Source organism: Ambystoma mexicanum, chromosome 6q, assembly GCF_040938575.1.
Source record: "Ambystoma mexicanum isolate Mex_15411 chromosome 6q, UKY_AmexF1_1, whole genome shotgun sequence".
Classification (NCBI taxonomy): Eukaryota; Metazoa; Chordata; class Amphibia; order Caudata; family Ambystomatidae; genus Ambystoma; species Ambystoma mexicanum.
The window spans coordinates 1681579685-1681596227 of record NC_090937.1 but is presented as its reverse complement, the minus strand read 5'-3'; the positions used below and the strand labels follow the sequence as shown (position 1 = coordinate 1681596227).

General features: G+C 51.3%; 1 protein-coding gene across 1 annotated transcript in view; it reads right to left on the bottom strand.

The window, feature by feature from the left end:
- LOC138515436 (zinc finger protein 850-like) overlaps positions 1-16543 on the bottom strand; it is a 221132-nt gene that overhangs the window by 132751 nt on the left and 71838 nt on the right. Inside the window, exon 4 of the mRNA XM_069630278.1 lies at positions 5628-7506. Within this exon, the coding sequence (XP_069486379.1) occupies positions 5628-6966 (1339 nt within the window). The 5' untranslated portion in view covers positions 6967-7506. The remainder of the gene's footprint in view (positions 1-5627; positions 7507-16543) is intronic.

Sequence of the window (16543 nt, the reverse complement as noted above, 5' to 3'; positions counted from 1 at the left end):
AGCAGAGACCATTGGGGCTCACAGATGGGTGGGAAAAAATGGAAAGACCTTCTTGAGAATTTCAATTGAAAATTGCCGGATTGACAAATCGTGCTGAGAGAGAGAGGGGCTATAGACAGGGAGGCAGACAGTTTGACACCTAAGTTCTTCACCACTGAGGCAGCAGCGGGGAAAGAACCAAAAGAAGAGGGCCAAAAAGCATGAGCCCAAGAAGAAGTGGCAGAAGAAGAACCCACCGCCAGAACCTTGCACTTGTCACGTTATGTTTCAGCCAATTTTTGACCATCCAGCAATCCACAGCCGTCACGCAGTCTCGCAACTGAGAGGCATAGGCTGGATAAAGAAGATCCAGCCTAACCAAGATCTGCTTGTCGTCAGCATACGAGTAGCATCTAAAGCTGTGGGCGCAGATGAGAGCAATCAAAGGCTGAATATAAATGTTGAAAAGAGTGGGATACAGGGCAGAGCCTGCGGAACACCACACAACAAAGCCGAGTCTGCAGATAGAAAAGGTTGAAGCAAAAGATGTTGTGAACGGACCAGGCATGCCGGCAGCAGCAGCTAAACGACCAATCAGGATGGAGTGGTCGGTAGTATTAAAGGCGCCGAGACCAAAACCAAATCTTCTAGGTGCCTATCATTGAGCAATTGTTGGACAATGGGCCTCATAAGTTTGCCAATATCACAAACTCAAAAAGGATCAGGAGGCTGATCTCTGATCTTGCCACTTTTGCACAAAGTCTTTGGGTCTCCCCCCCCTCTTTTAGGGACATTCCCAATATCTCCTGATTGTTCTATCTCTTCTTCTTAGGTTCAAGTTGCTATCCTCTTTTGAATTCCATAACAGATATCTTAGCTGGATATACAGCCTTGACTTTTAGGGTTCCCCATTTCTTCGGTTCGTCTCTTTGGAATCTTTTCCCTTAAGTGGTTCACTCAATTTCTCTTCATAGTCACATGCGTCTCTCTCTGATATTCTCCATGCTTTGCTTCTTGTGTTTTAGGATGTTTTCCCCTCTTCTCAGGGTTTTACACTGGGGGCGCCCGGCTCTTTTCTTCCCTAGATTCTGGTTTTAGATTGTCTTCCCAGTCATAACCAGCTTCTGACAACTACGCATGAAGTAATGCCACGCACCACATGGTGTACCAGCCATCTCAGCTCATGGCAGCCAGCATGATCACCCGAATATGGACTCATTATATGTTGTATGGAGCATAAGCTGGCTGAACTATTTAAATAAAATAGAACATACCATTAGTCCTGTTGTGGTCAGAGTTGTGTAACCTCAAGGGAATTACAAACGTAAGAGAAGGAACTTTAAGGTGAAAATCACATTCATTCCAACATAAAAGTGAAATCACCTCTGCTCCAGGAAGCAGTTTACCCCAGAGTGAGGCCAGAAAAAAGAGATTGAGTTAACATACGAATGGGGGTACAACTAAGAATGTATTTTTAATGTAACACAGTGACATATTGGATGAAGCTCAAATTCTTTTAATCAGTATTTCATACAGTTTATGAACTCATGTGGGTAAGGTTTAAATTCGACATGTAAGCTTATCCAGGATAACGGCAATGATATCATTACACCACAACACTTTAATTTCAGACAGAAAGGTCCCATTTTATTTCTAGATTTTCACACGTGTTATTACCTCACAGCTCAGTGAAAATTTCTATTCCATTTGACCTTATTATTCTATTCATAAAATGTCACATTCTATTGAAAACATTTCCTTATCATTTAATGGAACACTTGACATCTTCTCCAAGCCTTTCACACCAAACCAAGTTCTTATAAGGTGGTGCTTTAGCAGTCGACCTGCATCCTCCCTTATGCAAAAGTACCTCCACATGCGGACCCTAGGCCAGGGAACACTCTACTAATCTTACCCTGGCTCAAAAGAGAAAGGCAACAGTGTAATACAGTAGAGGGGATCCTGAGGAGAAGAGTGTTCCACTAGAGACAGGCAATAGTGTAATACACTAGAGGGGATCATGGGAGAAGAGTGTTCCACTAGAGATAAGCAATGATGTAAGACACTAGAGGGGGTTCTGAGTAGAAGAGTGTTCCACTAGAGATAGGCAATTGTGTAATATACTAGAGGGGATCATGGGAGAAGAGTGTTCCACTAGCGATATGCAATCGTGTAATACACTAGAGGGGGTCCTGAGGAGACATGAGTTCCACTAGAGATAGGCAATAGTGTAAGACACTAGAGGGGATCCCGAGGAGAAGAGCGTTCCACTGGAGATAGGCAATAGTGTAATACACTAGAGGGGATCCTGGGAAGAACAGTGTTCCACTAGAGATAGGCAATAGTGTAATACACTAGAGGGGATCCTGAGGAGAAGAGTGTTCCACTAGAGATAGGCAATAGTGTAATACACTAGAGGGGATCCTGAGGAGAAGAGTGTTCCACTAGAGATAGGAAATAGTGTTATACATTTTAGGGGATCCTGAGGAGAAGAGTGTTCCACTACAGACAGGCAATAGTATAAGACACTAGAGGGGATCCCGAGGAGAAGAGCGTTCCACTGGAGATAGGCAATAGTGTAATACACTAGAGGGGACCCTGGGGAGAACAGTGTTCCACTAGATATAGGCAATAGTGTAATACACTAGAGGGGGTCCAGAGGAGAAGAGCGTTCCACTGGAGATAGGCAATAGTGTAATACACTAGAGGGGATCCTGAGAGGGAAACAAGATACTGTGGTGTTGGGCGTTCAGGGCATTCGAGGTGAAGTGATGCTTTTCTTGGAATATGAAATCTGAAGTATTATTGGAGATTCCAGTTCACGGATTCCATTCTCCATGTTTTCCTCTTGAATATTGCCTTTTCACATGGGTTTTGCCAAATTTAGTCTAATTAGCCACGTGAGAATGCAACTTTCTCTCAATCTAATAAAGAGACCTCCAGGTCATTTAATTTTGGATGGTTTTTATTCTGAGGTTTTGAAGGTGATAGTAAAATCACTTCCTGGGGGCATGACATTTAATTCTCATGCCCAGCTGAGGCATTTTTTACTTAAGTAGAAACATCTTTTAACAGTTTTTCATGCTTCTTTGTGTCTAGCAATTCCAGTAAAATAAAATATGCATTTTTATTTTACAGTTTCTCTAAAGATCAGTCAGTAATAGCTGTAGAACACCTCCCAGTGGCACTGCATGGCTGGCATCACTGGGCTGAACATATCCATGGAGCTGAGGGGTGGGAGCAGGAAGGCCGGCACCTATGTGCCCATTGCTTCCAGTGCCACTGCATGGCTGGTATCACTGGGCTGAGCATATCCATGGAGCTGAGGGGTGAGAGCAGGAAGGCCGGCACCTATGTGTCCATTGCTTCCAGTGGCACTGCATGGCTGGCATCACTGGGCTGAACATATCCATGGAGCTGAGGGGTGGGAGCAGGAAGGCCGGCACCTATGTGCCCATTGCTTCCAGTGCCACTGCATGGCTGGTATCACTGGGCTGAGCATATCCATGGAGCTGAGGGGTGAGAGCAGGAAGGCCGGCACCTATGTGTCCATTGCTTCCAGTGGCACTGCATGGCTGGCATCACTGGGCTGAGCATATCCATGGAGATGAGGGGTGAGACCAGGATGTACGGCACCCATGTGCCCATTGCTTTCAGTGGCACTGCATGGCTGGCATCACTGGGCTGAACATATCCATGGAGCTGAGGGGTGAGAGCAGGAGGGCCGGCACCTATGTGCCCATTGCTTCCAGTGGCACTGCATGGCTGGCATCACTGGGCTGAACATATCCATGGAGCTGAGAGGTAAGAGCAGGAAGGCTGGCACCTAGGTGCCCATTGCTTCCAGTGGCACTGCATGGCTGGCATCACAAGGATGAAGTTATCCATGGAGCTGAGGGGAGAGAGCAGGAAGGATGGTGCCTATGTGCCCATTGCTTCCAGTGGCACTGCATGGCTGGCATCACTGGGCTGAACATATCCATGGAGCTGAAGGGAGAGAGCAGGAAGTCTGGCACCCATGTTTCCATTGCTTCCAGTGGAACTGCATGGCTGGCATCACTCGGGTGAACATATCCATGGCGCTGAGGGGTGAGAGCAGGAAAGATGGCACCTATGTGTCCATTGCTTCCAGTGGCACTGCATGGCTGGCATCACTGGGCTGAACATATCCTTGGAGCTGAGAGGTGAGAGCAGGAAGTCCAGCACCTATGTGTCCATTGCTTCCAGTGGCACTGCATGGCTGGCATCACTGGGCTGAACATATCCATGGAGCTGAGGGGAGAGAGCAGGAAGGACGGCGCCTATGTGTCCATTGCTTCCAGTGGCACTGCATGGCTGGCATCACTGGGCTGAGCACATCCATGGAGCTGAGGGGTGAGAGCAGGAAGGCTGGCACCTATGTGTCCATTGCTTCCAGTTGCACTGCATGGCTGGCATCTCTGGGCTGAGCATATCCATGGAGCTGAGGGGTGGGAGCAGGAAGGCCGGCACCTATGTGCCCATTGCTTCCAGTGGCACTGCATGGCTGGCATCACTGGGCTGAGCATATCCATGGAGCTGAGGGGAGAGAGCAGGAAGGCCGGCACCTATGTGCCCATTGCTTCCAGTGGCACTGCATGGCTGGTATCACCAGGCTGAGCATATCCATGGAGCTGAGGAGAGAGAGCAGGAAGTCCGGCACCTAGGTGTCCATTGCTTCCAGTGGCACTGCATGGCTGGCATCCCTGGGCTGAGCATATCCATGGAGCTGAGGGAAGAGAGCAGGAAGGCCGGCGCCTAGGTGTCCATTGCTTCCAGTGGCACTGCATGGCTGGCATCACTGGGCTGAGCATATCCATGGAGCGGAGGGAAGAGAGCAGGAAGGCTGCACCTAGGTGTCCATTGCTTCCAGTGGCACTGCATGACTGGCATCACTGGGCTGAGCATATCCATGGAGCTGAGGGGTGAGAGCAGGAGGGCCGGAACCTATGTGCCCATTGCTTCCAGTGGCACTCCATGGCTGGCATCACTGGGCTGAACATATCCATGGAGCTGAAGGGGGGAGCAGAAAGGCCGGCACCTATGTGTACATTGCTTCCAGTGGCACTGCATGACTGGTATCACTGGGCTGAGCATATCCATGGAGCTGAGGGGAGAGAGCAGGAAGGCCGCACCTAGGTGTCCATTGCTTCCAATATTGAAGTTGGGAGTATTGCTACTTTTGTGATGGGAGTATTTGCCAATTCTTGGGGAGTAAATGTTATAAATATACCACTAATCTGTAGGGCTGGAGTAAAGAGCTGCCTTCTTTTTTCTTTGAATGTATTCACTATGGCACTCGTCCACCCAAAGGTTTATGGGTTCAAACAGCAAGTGGGCATGAAAACATAAAAATCCAGCAAAATTAAGGAAAGACAAACCTTGTCTTCAGCAAGCATCTGACGGTCACATGGTCTGTGGTGGCGTGCAATCTTAGGGCATTCCAGATATAGGGAGCTAAACCCAAAAATGCTGCACCACCCGGCTACCTTCTGAAACAGGAAATCCTCATCTGAAGAGCGAGAACTAAAGGAACAGGGATGTCATGGTCGAAGATGGACTGTAGGAAAGGAGTGTGTGTGTGTGCACAAGCACCTAGACAAAGCACCTTAATCCTGTATGTATTCTCTAGTGCATAGTAGGATCTCCCTTCTGAGCAAACCCTCTCCCACATTCAGTGCAGTCGGGAGGTTTCTCACCTGTATGTGTTCTCTGGTGGCTAATAAGCTGCCACTTCCGAGCGAACCGTTTCCCACATTTAGTGCAGACATGTGGTTTCTCACCTGTATGCGTTCTATGGTGGTGAATAAGAGCTCCCTTCCAAGCAAACCCTTTTCCACATTCAGTGCACTCATGAGGTTTCTCACCTGTATGTGTTCTCTGGTGGCTAGTAAGAACCCCCTTCTCAGCAAACCGTTTCCCACATTCAGTGCACTCATGAGGTTTCTCACCTGTATGTGTTCTCTGGTGGATAGTAAGATCTCCTTTCTGAGCAAACCTCTTCCCACACCGAGTGCACTCATGAGGTTTCTCACCTGTATGTGTTCTCTGGTGGCTAGTAAGAACTCCCTTCTGAGCAAACCGTTTCCCACATTCAGTGCACTCATGTGGTTTCTCACCTGTATGTGTTCTCAGGTGGCCAGTAAGATGACCCTTCAGAGTAAACCCTTTCCCACATTCAACACAAACATGAGGCTTCTCACCTGTATGTCTTCTCTGATGGCTAATCAGATCTCCCTTCTGAGCAAACCCTTTCCCACATTCAGTGCACTCATGAGGTTTCTCACCTGTATGTGTTGTCAGGTGGCTAGTAAGCTGCCACTTCCGAGCAAACAGTTTCCCACATTCAGTGCACACGTGAGGTTTCTCACCTGTATGTGTTCTCTGGTGGATATTAAGAACTCCCTTCTGAACAAACCGTTTCCCACATTCAGTGCACACGTGAGGTTTCCCACCTGTATGTGTTCTCTGGTGGATAGTAAGAACTCCCTTCTGAGCAAACCGTTTCCCACATTCAGTGCACTCATGTGGTTTCTCACCTGTATGTGTTCTCAGGTGGCCAGTAAGATGACCCTTCAGAGCAAACCCTTTCCCACATTCAACACAAACATGAGGCTTCACACCTGTATGTCTTCTCTGATGGCTAATCAGATCTCCCTTCTGAGCAAACCCTTTCCCACATTCAGGGCACTCATGAGGTTTCTCACCTGTATGTGTTCTCAGGTGGCTAGTAAGCTGCCACTTCCGAGCAAACAGTTTTCCACATTCAGTGCACACGTGCGGTTTCTCACCTGTATGTGTTCTCTGATGGATAGTAAGAACTCCCTTCTGAGCAAACCGTTTCCCACATTCAGTGCACTCATGAGGTTTCTCACCTGTATGTGTTCTCTGGTGGCGAACAAGATGTCCTTTCTTAGCAAACCCTTTCCCACAGTCAGTGCACACATGAGTTTTCTCACCTGTATGCATTTTTTTGGGGCAGACAATTGTATCAATTGTGCATGTGTACAGTTTTTCGTCAGTTTATTGTATTAGGTGCTTAATAAGAGGACATGTTCCACTGAATCTTTTCCCAAATTCAGAGCACAAATGAGCTTTCTTGTGCGAAGATCATTTCTGGTGACAAGCACGATTTTTCCTCTGATCGAAGCTTTTCAAATATTCAGCGCAAGGATACGCTTTGTTCATTCACATTTACAAATGTTTCACAAAATGCTTTAAAGAAACCGCCTGTACATTCAGAGTGTGTATGGTCGTTTTCATGGCAGATATCCCGCTCCCCCAGGATTGACAGAAAGACCAAGCTTGGTTACTGGATGTTGCATGGACGGAAGCCACCATGTATCCAACAGGCTTCTCAATCTCAGTTCCTGAATACGCTGGACCACTGGACCCCAAACTTGCACACTTCTATGATGCTTGCAAATATTCTCAACACTGAAGCTTTTCGCTACATCAGTCCAGAGAATCTAACAATCACTGCTGTTGCATTTCTGGGGCGTCAATCACCTGTTAAAATAAAAGGAGATGCACATTATTAGTTTCAACGCGTTCATAATCTTAGGCCTCACATGTAACAGGCGACTGGTTCTCAGTAGTAGTGATGTTATTATTAACTCATGTAAGTAACCTACAAGACTTTGATGAGCCATCTATTGGGGACAGGCACCCTAATAGGTGGCAGATTAGAGGTTCTCAATGATACATTATAACGTGATACGAGGCCATATGCAGCAGGAATGGTGGGTTTCATTTTTATTAAGACCCTTTTAGTATCCAAGAGTATGAGGAATAAAACACAGGTTGGGCAAGCAAGCATTTTAAGCATCAGGACCATGCATATACCTTCTACTAATGTATTTCTCCAGAAATGACTCCACTAGGTTGAAAGATCCACATTTCCATATACAAATGATGCAGGCAAGTGTTTGACACTAGGTCAGCAGGTTTTCACAAAAATCGAACACAGGTTTGACCCGTCTATTTAGTAATCTCTGATGTCTTCCTTACATTTAGGCAAATAGATATTGCCCCAATCACACAGGCCGATAGAATGCAATTTATGTCATTAGGTCAACTACCACTGGGTAGTGTACAGTGGGGGCACACTGTTTTATTGTTGAGTGGGTATAAATGGGTCTGTTACTTACCAGTTTCTCATAACCTGATCCAGACCCTTTTTTTGTGGATGCTGGTAATTGCACCCTAGGTTGAACCTCAGCAAGCCTCTGTACCCTCTCTACTGTGAGCAAAGATTACTTTCATGACATCTCCAGTAGCCAGTGGGAATACAGCCCCCGCATTGTTAATATCCAAGAAGGGATTACCACCATTTACTGATCAAACACACTGTTCTTTGTGTCTCATATGGCATTGATCCTGCAATATGATTTACATACGTGTAAATAGTATGCACAGTTAGTCACCCCAGGATGTGCGGGCCACCGTCTATCAGGCAGTCAGTCAGTCCTATGGTATTTATTGTGCGACAGAATGTATGAGAACCTATGAGCATTCCAGCATGGGGGACGGCAAGGAAGGCGTAGTAGCAAGAATAGACAGACACAAGTGATCACAGTTCAAGGGTGTTTATTAAACTGTATAATGGGTGACATAAACGCCTAATCTAAACCTAAATCTAAGATGGGAGCAAGCTACAACCATCCAATAATAATAATGCAGACCAAGGGGTGGAGTCTAGTCAAATAATAAGGGCCTATCCTAAAAAAACCTATTGCAGATCCTTACCGCTATGTTACAAAAGAGAGCAGGATAATGTTCAAAAGAAAAGAAAGAAATGTCCACCAAATGATGTCAGGATGGTATAGCTGGTGTCTCCCTTTCCCACGTTTTTAGCATGTGACAAGGGGGGACTCTTGAGCACAGCACACTCCTGGGCCTCGTCAGCACAAGCTCCCAGTTCATTCCAAAATATCAAGGCCTTTTGTGGCCAAGTCTCTTTCACACAAAGGGCCTCATCACAAGTTGGGCGGTATCTGGGTGTATATCCAACTGACAGGTATCTATGTTAACGCCTTGATGTGTTGCGCAAACAACGCCCCATCACGAGGTGGCGTGCACTTGCACACAGACGTGGCATTAATGCAAATAGTGTCCAGTGGTAACAGTGGCTGTGAACCCTGAAAACTCAGCGCACATTGCGTTACCGTCGGCATCCCGCACTAATAGCGTGTACTAATAGCTTTGCGGGATCGGCAAACAAAGCAGCAGCCATTTTGGAAATCTCAATCCGCCAAAAACCACACACAGCCCCTGGAAGCCAGCCACACCTGAAAAACACAGGAAAATGTCCCAGGAGCATGTCTGGGGCAAGTCTGCCCTGGACAGGGTGCGTAAACCCAAGTTCTCAGACTCGGAATTGACAATACTGCTGGAGGTAATAGGCCATCAGGATGAGCTGTATGGCTGACAGCAGAAAAAGACTGGCACACAGCGGCGCATGCAGATATGGAAATCCATCAGCCAGTAGGTGACAACAGTGGGCTGTGTCCCCAGGGATGTAGAGGACTGCCGCAAGCGGTTCAATGACTTGCAGGTCCGTGTTCGGGGCCTCCTGGCCAAGTACAGGAGTGAGTCCATGGGGACTGGCGGAGGGCCACCACCACCACCGGAGCTCACACTGTGGGAGGAGCAGTGCACCACTCTAATCCACATGAGTACGACTGAGTATGACTGAGGGAGTGGGAGGAGCGGAGGCAGGCACTGGCACCCAAGAGGTTGCAGGTGAGTCACCTCACCTTGCAAATAGCATTGTGACTGGTCCACCTGTCCCAGCCCGGTGTGTATGTCTGACATCCAGTCACTGTGGGTGCAGTGCGTGTGACGTACTGCAGTCACTCACGAGTGGACCCTTGTACCAGTGCACCCCCAGCGACCTCAGGTATCCAGAGTAGTCTGAAGTACATCCAATGTATAAATGTAAGCACCATGGCACACAGATCCATGGCCTGGCCACAGCAACGTCATATGTGTGTGTGTGTGTGTGTGTGTGTGTATTACCAAACCCCCCCCAATTACAGCAGCATGCCAGCTGTGCATTCACATCAGACATCTGAAGATCCCACACCAACCAGTCCGAGCTGTATTCCCCCCTCCTTGTAGTACCCCCAAGCAAGTTGCCCTGTCCTCATACCACACCCTATGTTGCCTACATCATCGGAGGACAACGTGGAATAAGAGGAGGCAGGCCCATCCCGACATACGCAAAGACGCGCCTCCACCAGCACCACCATCCCGCGAAGGTACCAGCATGATGCACCAAGGCGGAGGACACACCCCACCCCACCGCCGCAGGGTCTCATCACCTCAACAGCCCCAAGCCACCTGGGGGACACTGCCTCTACGTCCCCAAGCCACCATGGGGTCACTGCCTCTACGTCCCAAAGCCACCAGGGGATCACAGGATGTCAAGGTTGCCACCAGTGCAACCACCACGGAGGGCAGAAACACATCCTGTGAGGAGCAGCATGGTGCACCGGTGTTGTCACCCATTCATAGTCCGGATCACCAAATGGCCACATCCCATGGGACCCTGGAGCATGTGCACGGTGAAAGCCACAGTCCCCAAGTCTCTGCACGCCGACGTTGTGCGCAAACACCAGTGCCAGATGAGGACACCCCCTCATATGAGTCACCTGCCGGCAGCCCCTCCATCCACAGCAGCCCCACCAAACATGCCATCACATCTACCAACGGCACCCCCACTACCCTGCGTAGACCTGGCAGGGCAATCAGCCCGACACGTGACAGTCCCACAGCTCTGGCAACAGCAGTCATGGCCTGCCTGGACGTGATAAGAGGCACGTCAGATGCGTATTGAGGGAATGGCAGTCGAACATAACCGCCACATAAAGTCGATCAGCAGTGCTAATCGGGGTGCAGCTAAAACAATGGCGTGGGACGATGCCCACACCCGTAAAGTCATGGAGGGGTGTACTGCGGCTCTCACAGGGTTTGGGCAGAGAGTCTGTGAGGTACAATCAGTGCATGAAGAGCAGATGCGCGAGGCCAATAACCTCCTTCGCCAGCAGCTGGCAGCATCGCTGCCATCGACCTCAACAACCCCCACTGAGGGATATTGATATTGATATTTTATTTGTATTGAGTTCATACACAAGTGTTTCAGAGCATGACAAGGCAAGGGAGGGGAACAGGGGAGAACAAAACAACGATCTTACTAGACCCAGTGACATTGAGAACGCTCAAGTGCATGGGAAAGGGAAAGGGGAAGGGGAAAAGTGCATGGAAGGGGGCGGGAGAGGTGGAAAGTGTGGAGCAAAGGAAAAACAGATAAATACTAAAAATAAATAAATCATAAAAGGCAACAAACAGTGGTAGTGTAGCCAGCAAGTGGCAAGTGCTGGGTTAAAGGCAGCAGACAGGATATGTCTGATAAGTGCAGGAAAAGAAAAAAAGGGGGGCTGTATGGTTACAGATACAGAGCCCAATGCAAGGGGTGGCCCGGAAGCAGTGCAAGTGGTGGCAGGGTGAGCAGGTACCTGGGCCCGTAAGACAGAGTGTAGGCCAGGTGCACGGTGCCAAGAGAGAACAGATCAGCAGGGTGAGGAGGGGCGAAGGCAGAAGCAAAGAAGAAGGTCTTGAGGTGCTTCCGGAACCGGAGATGGTTCTCCTCAAGTTTCAGAGTGCCCCTGCCTACTCGGGGCAGCAGATGACATAGCCGTCCCTGATCCACGTGGGCTGGTGACACCAACGTGCACCGCCACACGTGGCCTAGACCTGCTGACCTGGAAGTCAGCCATGGAGTCACCCTGTGCCAGGTCTGGTGCCACAATGTGCTGGTCCAACAAGGGCTGAGCAGGGATGGTGTCAGCCACGTTACCCTCAACCGGGGGGGGGGGGGGGGGGGGGGGCATGGGTGTCCCTGACTGGTCACCCACACATGGGGGGCTAGGGGCACCCTGCAAGTCCTGGCCACGTCCCCTACCATATCCACCACGGCCACCTCTTGTGGCTCGGCCACCTTTGCCACCCTTACCGCGTGCTCGCCTCCCAACCATGGCACTGATGTTGTTGTGCGTCTGGGAGTTGCAGTAAACTATGTCCTGGGCAATTGGGGGTCAAAGGGGTAGGGTACTAGATGGAATTCATACCCTAGTGCTTAGCAAGGCTGTATGTGACCCCTAGGGGAAGATGATGGGTCACGCAACGCAGAGGCACCCTGAAAAAGGGAGATAATGTGCATGCAACCCCTCCTAGACCACGTGCGTGGAAAAAAACCTGCACTACGCTGTGGCACCCAGAAACACAAAAATGTATGCGTGTCACACGCAGCCTAGACTGACCTCTGAAGGGGTAGGCAACACACGGGGCAAGCACAGATGTCAAATACGTGCGCGACTCACCGTCTGCCAGGAAAAATCGCGTGAAAAATACGCGCGTGTGCGCGTTGGCAACACCCCTGCCAAAAGAAGAATTGTACGCTGTCTGAGGAGACAGGACAACAGGAGAAGTGAACGCTGTTTGAGGAAACAGGCCCAGGAAAAAGACAAGAAGACAAAAAGCTGTCAGAGGTAACAGGGAGTACGAACTTGGAACGCCGTGAAGTAAATCGCATGTGAACCGACAAGAAGTACAGATTTCACCCACTCGCTCTCCACGAAAAGCACGTACAAGGAAATGGCGTTCTACACATACCTTTTAAACATGCCCACACGTCCAGCGTCACTTCCGCGTGTACGCGCTAAGTCCCCATCCTCCAATTACACGAGCTGACACTCTGACGTGCAGTCATTGGACGTGTAACATGCACCTGTGTACAGGGAAACGCCCGTGCACGCACGTCACAGACGCGCATACGCGCTGGTGGCCTTTGGGCCAATGAATTTGCATACGTGTGATGACACGCTTACGCGCTAAGGCCCTTTCCTCGAATTACACGCAGACGTGCTGGATTTTCACGTGCCAAATCACTCCGTATCAAGCTGGCCACGCGTAAGTAAGCACACGGAAGACCACACTCCTGCCCAGAAGGCCGAATTAGTGCCCCCCAGAGCCCCGAGCACGCTCCCACCTGCCATCTGCTGCTGCCTGATTGCCTGCTGCCCACGTTCCAAGCCATTTGCTGCCTGCACATCAGCCAGGGGTGCTGTTGCTGTGACCACCCCTGCTGGAACCGAAGACTCCCGACTGGGATTCCATCGCTCCACAGCCCAGCCCCAGGACCCAGTTGCCCACCCACTCCTGCCTCTGGGGTTGTCATGTCGGGCACTGCAACATCTGGCACCACTGACAACCCCCGGCCAGAGAGGCAGTGGGGCAGCAGCTTCACTGCCACCGAAGTTGGTGTCCTGGTGGAGCAAGTCCTGGGGCAGTATGATGCCCTCTTCGGAAGTTTGCGCGCCGACAAGGAAGGACGGACTCGGATATGTACGGACATCGTCACTGCCATCAACGCGGAGGGGGTGGCAGTCCGACTATTCCATCATGTCAAGAAGCGCTGGGAGGAATTCAGGTCCAGGACCCTCAACAAGGCCCGGCGCCTCTTGAAGGCAGCGGATGCTAAGGGGCGCCAGGGCCACTTGTCGGCCGATCAGATGAGGGTCCTGGAACGCATATCCCCAGCGCTCCACGTCCAGGTCCTTGAGAGGCAGACCTGTCTGGAGTCGAGCGTTAAGAGTACATGCATCATGATTGTAAGCTGTGCGTGTGGTGATGTGCCAGTAGTGTGCAGGTTGCACATGTGTTTGTATGGGGCAAGTATGAGTGGGGGTGTACAGGGTCGTGAGGCTAACACATGCAAGGGCTCTCATGAGTGAGACATGGATGGTGCTTGTGTGTGTAGGCTTGCATGCCAAATGCAGTTGTGTGGGCACACATGTTTGGATGAATGTGTATTTAAGTAGGCATGTTCGTGATGTCACACATGGATGTTGTTTTCAGCTGCATGTATCAGCACAGTGTACATGTGCATGTGTGTGTATTTGACAAGGGTGCAACAGTGATGCAACATGGATGCATGTGACAGTGGGATGTGGAAGCCTGATTGGCAGATGTGACATGGATGCCGATCTGAACACTGCGACAGTTGGCAGAGGTGTACACATGCATGCAAGTGTGGTGGTGTGTGTGCATGTGTAGTGCACTCCCTGTGTTGCATGTGATGTCTGATTCACCTTTGCCTGCTCATGCTGTTGTATGTGTATGTATGGTGCTGGCTGTTGCGATATGGCTGTGGTATGGCTCATGTGTGCAAGTTGAAATGACATGTGTGTTGGCGATTGTGATGCCATGTCTGAGGTTTGCCAATGCCACTCATGTACAACTGTCATGTGTGTATGTGTCCATTGTACAGTGCCCTGATGCCTGTGTTTTATTTCTCCCTGTCTGCAGCGTCAACTGATGAAGAGGGCGGAGAAGGTGCTGTGGAGCACAGACGCAAGGCCCGGCTCCCCTCCCAGGTTGTGATCTCGTCGGGGAGTGAGGAGTCCGGTGCCGCGTCCCAGGCCGCAGCTGCCGGGGGGAGGTCCAAGAGGAGGAGGTTGGAGTTGGACTCCTCGGCAGCAGAAGGGGCAGCTGAGACCCCACAGGGCCCAACAGGGGAAGATCGCACGGAGTCATCCAGGTTGGTGGGGGGTTTGGTGGAGGAGGAGGCCGTGCAAGCACCAGAGACGGGGTCTGGAGGTGGGGATTGCACTGGTGCTAGTGGTGCAGTGCAGGACCAGGGACAGGAGGCAGCACAGGCCGCCGCGGAGGTGCCTGTGTGCAATCCTGTCCCTGATCCTGTCACTGCATCATCTTGCACCAGCAGGGATGCCTACGTCCAGACCTGTTTTCAGGCAGGGGATGAGCTCACAACAACTGGCCTTCCTCTGCCTGCGGACGTGGCTATCCGGGTCCGGGTTGAGCCTGTCCTGACTGGTGTGGCGTTGCGTCAACGGGCCATGCGAGGTGACCTGCAGTCTTTTCATGAGGAGACTGCACGTCATCTAGAATGGCTCGTTGACCGCGTCGGCCTACTGGGACAGGTCACCCAGGCCGGATTCCTCCGTTTGATGGGGCTTGCTCTGACCCCCCTCCTCAACTGAACCCCCTATGCGCCAGTCGTCCTCCGTGCCATCTTCCCACCCATTAGTCACCTGGGTGCCCTGTGGAGCTGCCTCTGACGGTGCGGCCAGGCTGGTGGAGGAGGCATCCCTGCCACAGTCGGGAGTCGGACGTCCAGCAGGGGTGGCCACATCAACGACTGCACCCCAGCCGGTGGAGGATGTGCAGGCAGCAGGAGGCAGTGCACGGGCAGAGGCACAGCAGCAGCAGCAACGAGGTGGGAGCCATGATGGCTCGGGGCCTTCGACATCGGAGGGGCAGGCATCGGCCGGAGGGCAGGAGGACCCAGGACGGGAAGTGTCTTCCGTGTGGCAGCGGTTGGGCCACGCCATAGATGCGGAGCGGCAGCGGGCGGAAGAGGCACGGCTCACGATGGTCAGGGCGGAGAATTCCATGCGGAGGGCCCTGAGGCAGGCCGAGTGCCTCGAGGCAATCCGCAGGAAGTTGGAGGTGAACATGTCGACGGCCCTGCGGACCCTCGGGCCATGGAGGAGGACCGCCTCCGGGACATTGAGGAAGAGTTCGATGATGCCCCGGCCCGGAACATCTGTCAAGATGTGCGTCCCGTGGACGCTGCGTACCTGTGTTTCCTGAAGGCTTGCGTGCCGGGGTCGCCAGGACGTTGATCGTAGAACGAAGGATGACAAGGTAACGCCAAGAACCGGCCCAGATCCCGTCCTGATTTGCAGGATTGAAAAAGGGTCCGTTTCCTGACGCCACGGATGGACACCTCCCTGGATTTACGTGGCGCCGGAACAGTGCGAGCACTGAACAGGGAAGGTCAGTAGATGCTAACAGCAAACTTGAGTGCGTTGTTTATTCTGCAGAGACTCTCTCGAAGATGGTGGAAGAGGACTGCCAAGATCGTGGAGTGGCAGCAACTGCAGGAAGCAGAAAAGGCAGAGTAAGGCACCGATGAGGCACTGGTACCCAAGCTCAAGGCAGAGAGGAAATCAGGCAAGGGAAGGTGGGCACGTTGGAGGGAAAAAGAGGCAGATAGGGACCAGGAACACAGACCAGGAGCAGACCAACCCAACCCAGGGAAGCCAGACCACCAACCAGGGAACCAGACCAACAGGACAGGAGGGCAGGGAAAACAGGAAGGAAACAAGAAGGTAAACGGAGTAACCAAGTGGAACAAGGTAATCCAGTAGCGAGCGGGAGGTCAGGACCAAACCGCGTTGAGACGCGGCGAGTACAAGACCAGGAAGCTCTTTTATAGTGACTCGGCGTGGAAGCGAGGCTTGACCCGCAATCCGAGTCGGCGCATGCGCGGAACCAAGATATTCCTAGAAACGAGGCTTGAACCACAAGCCCGTTCCCTGCCGTTTCCGTGTAAGAGCGCATGCACCCCAAATGAGCGAAGACGATACCGCGGGTATAACCGCCAGGCATCTCCCCGCCCACAAGGATACGGACGTTTCCGTTCCCGGGTGAGTGTCCTAACACCATGCCCCCTCCC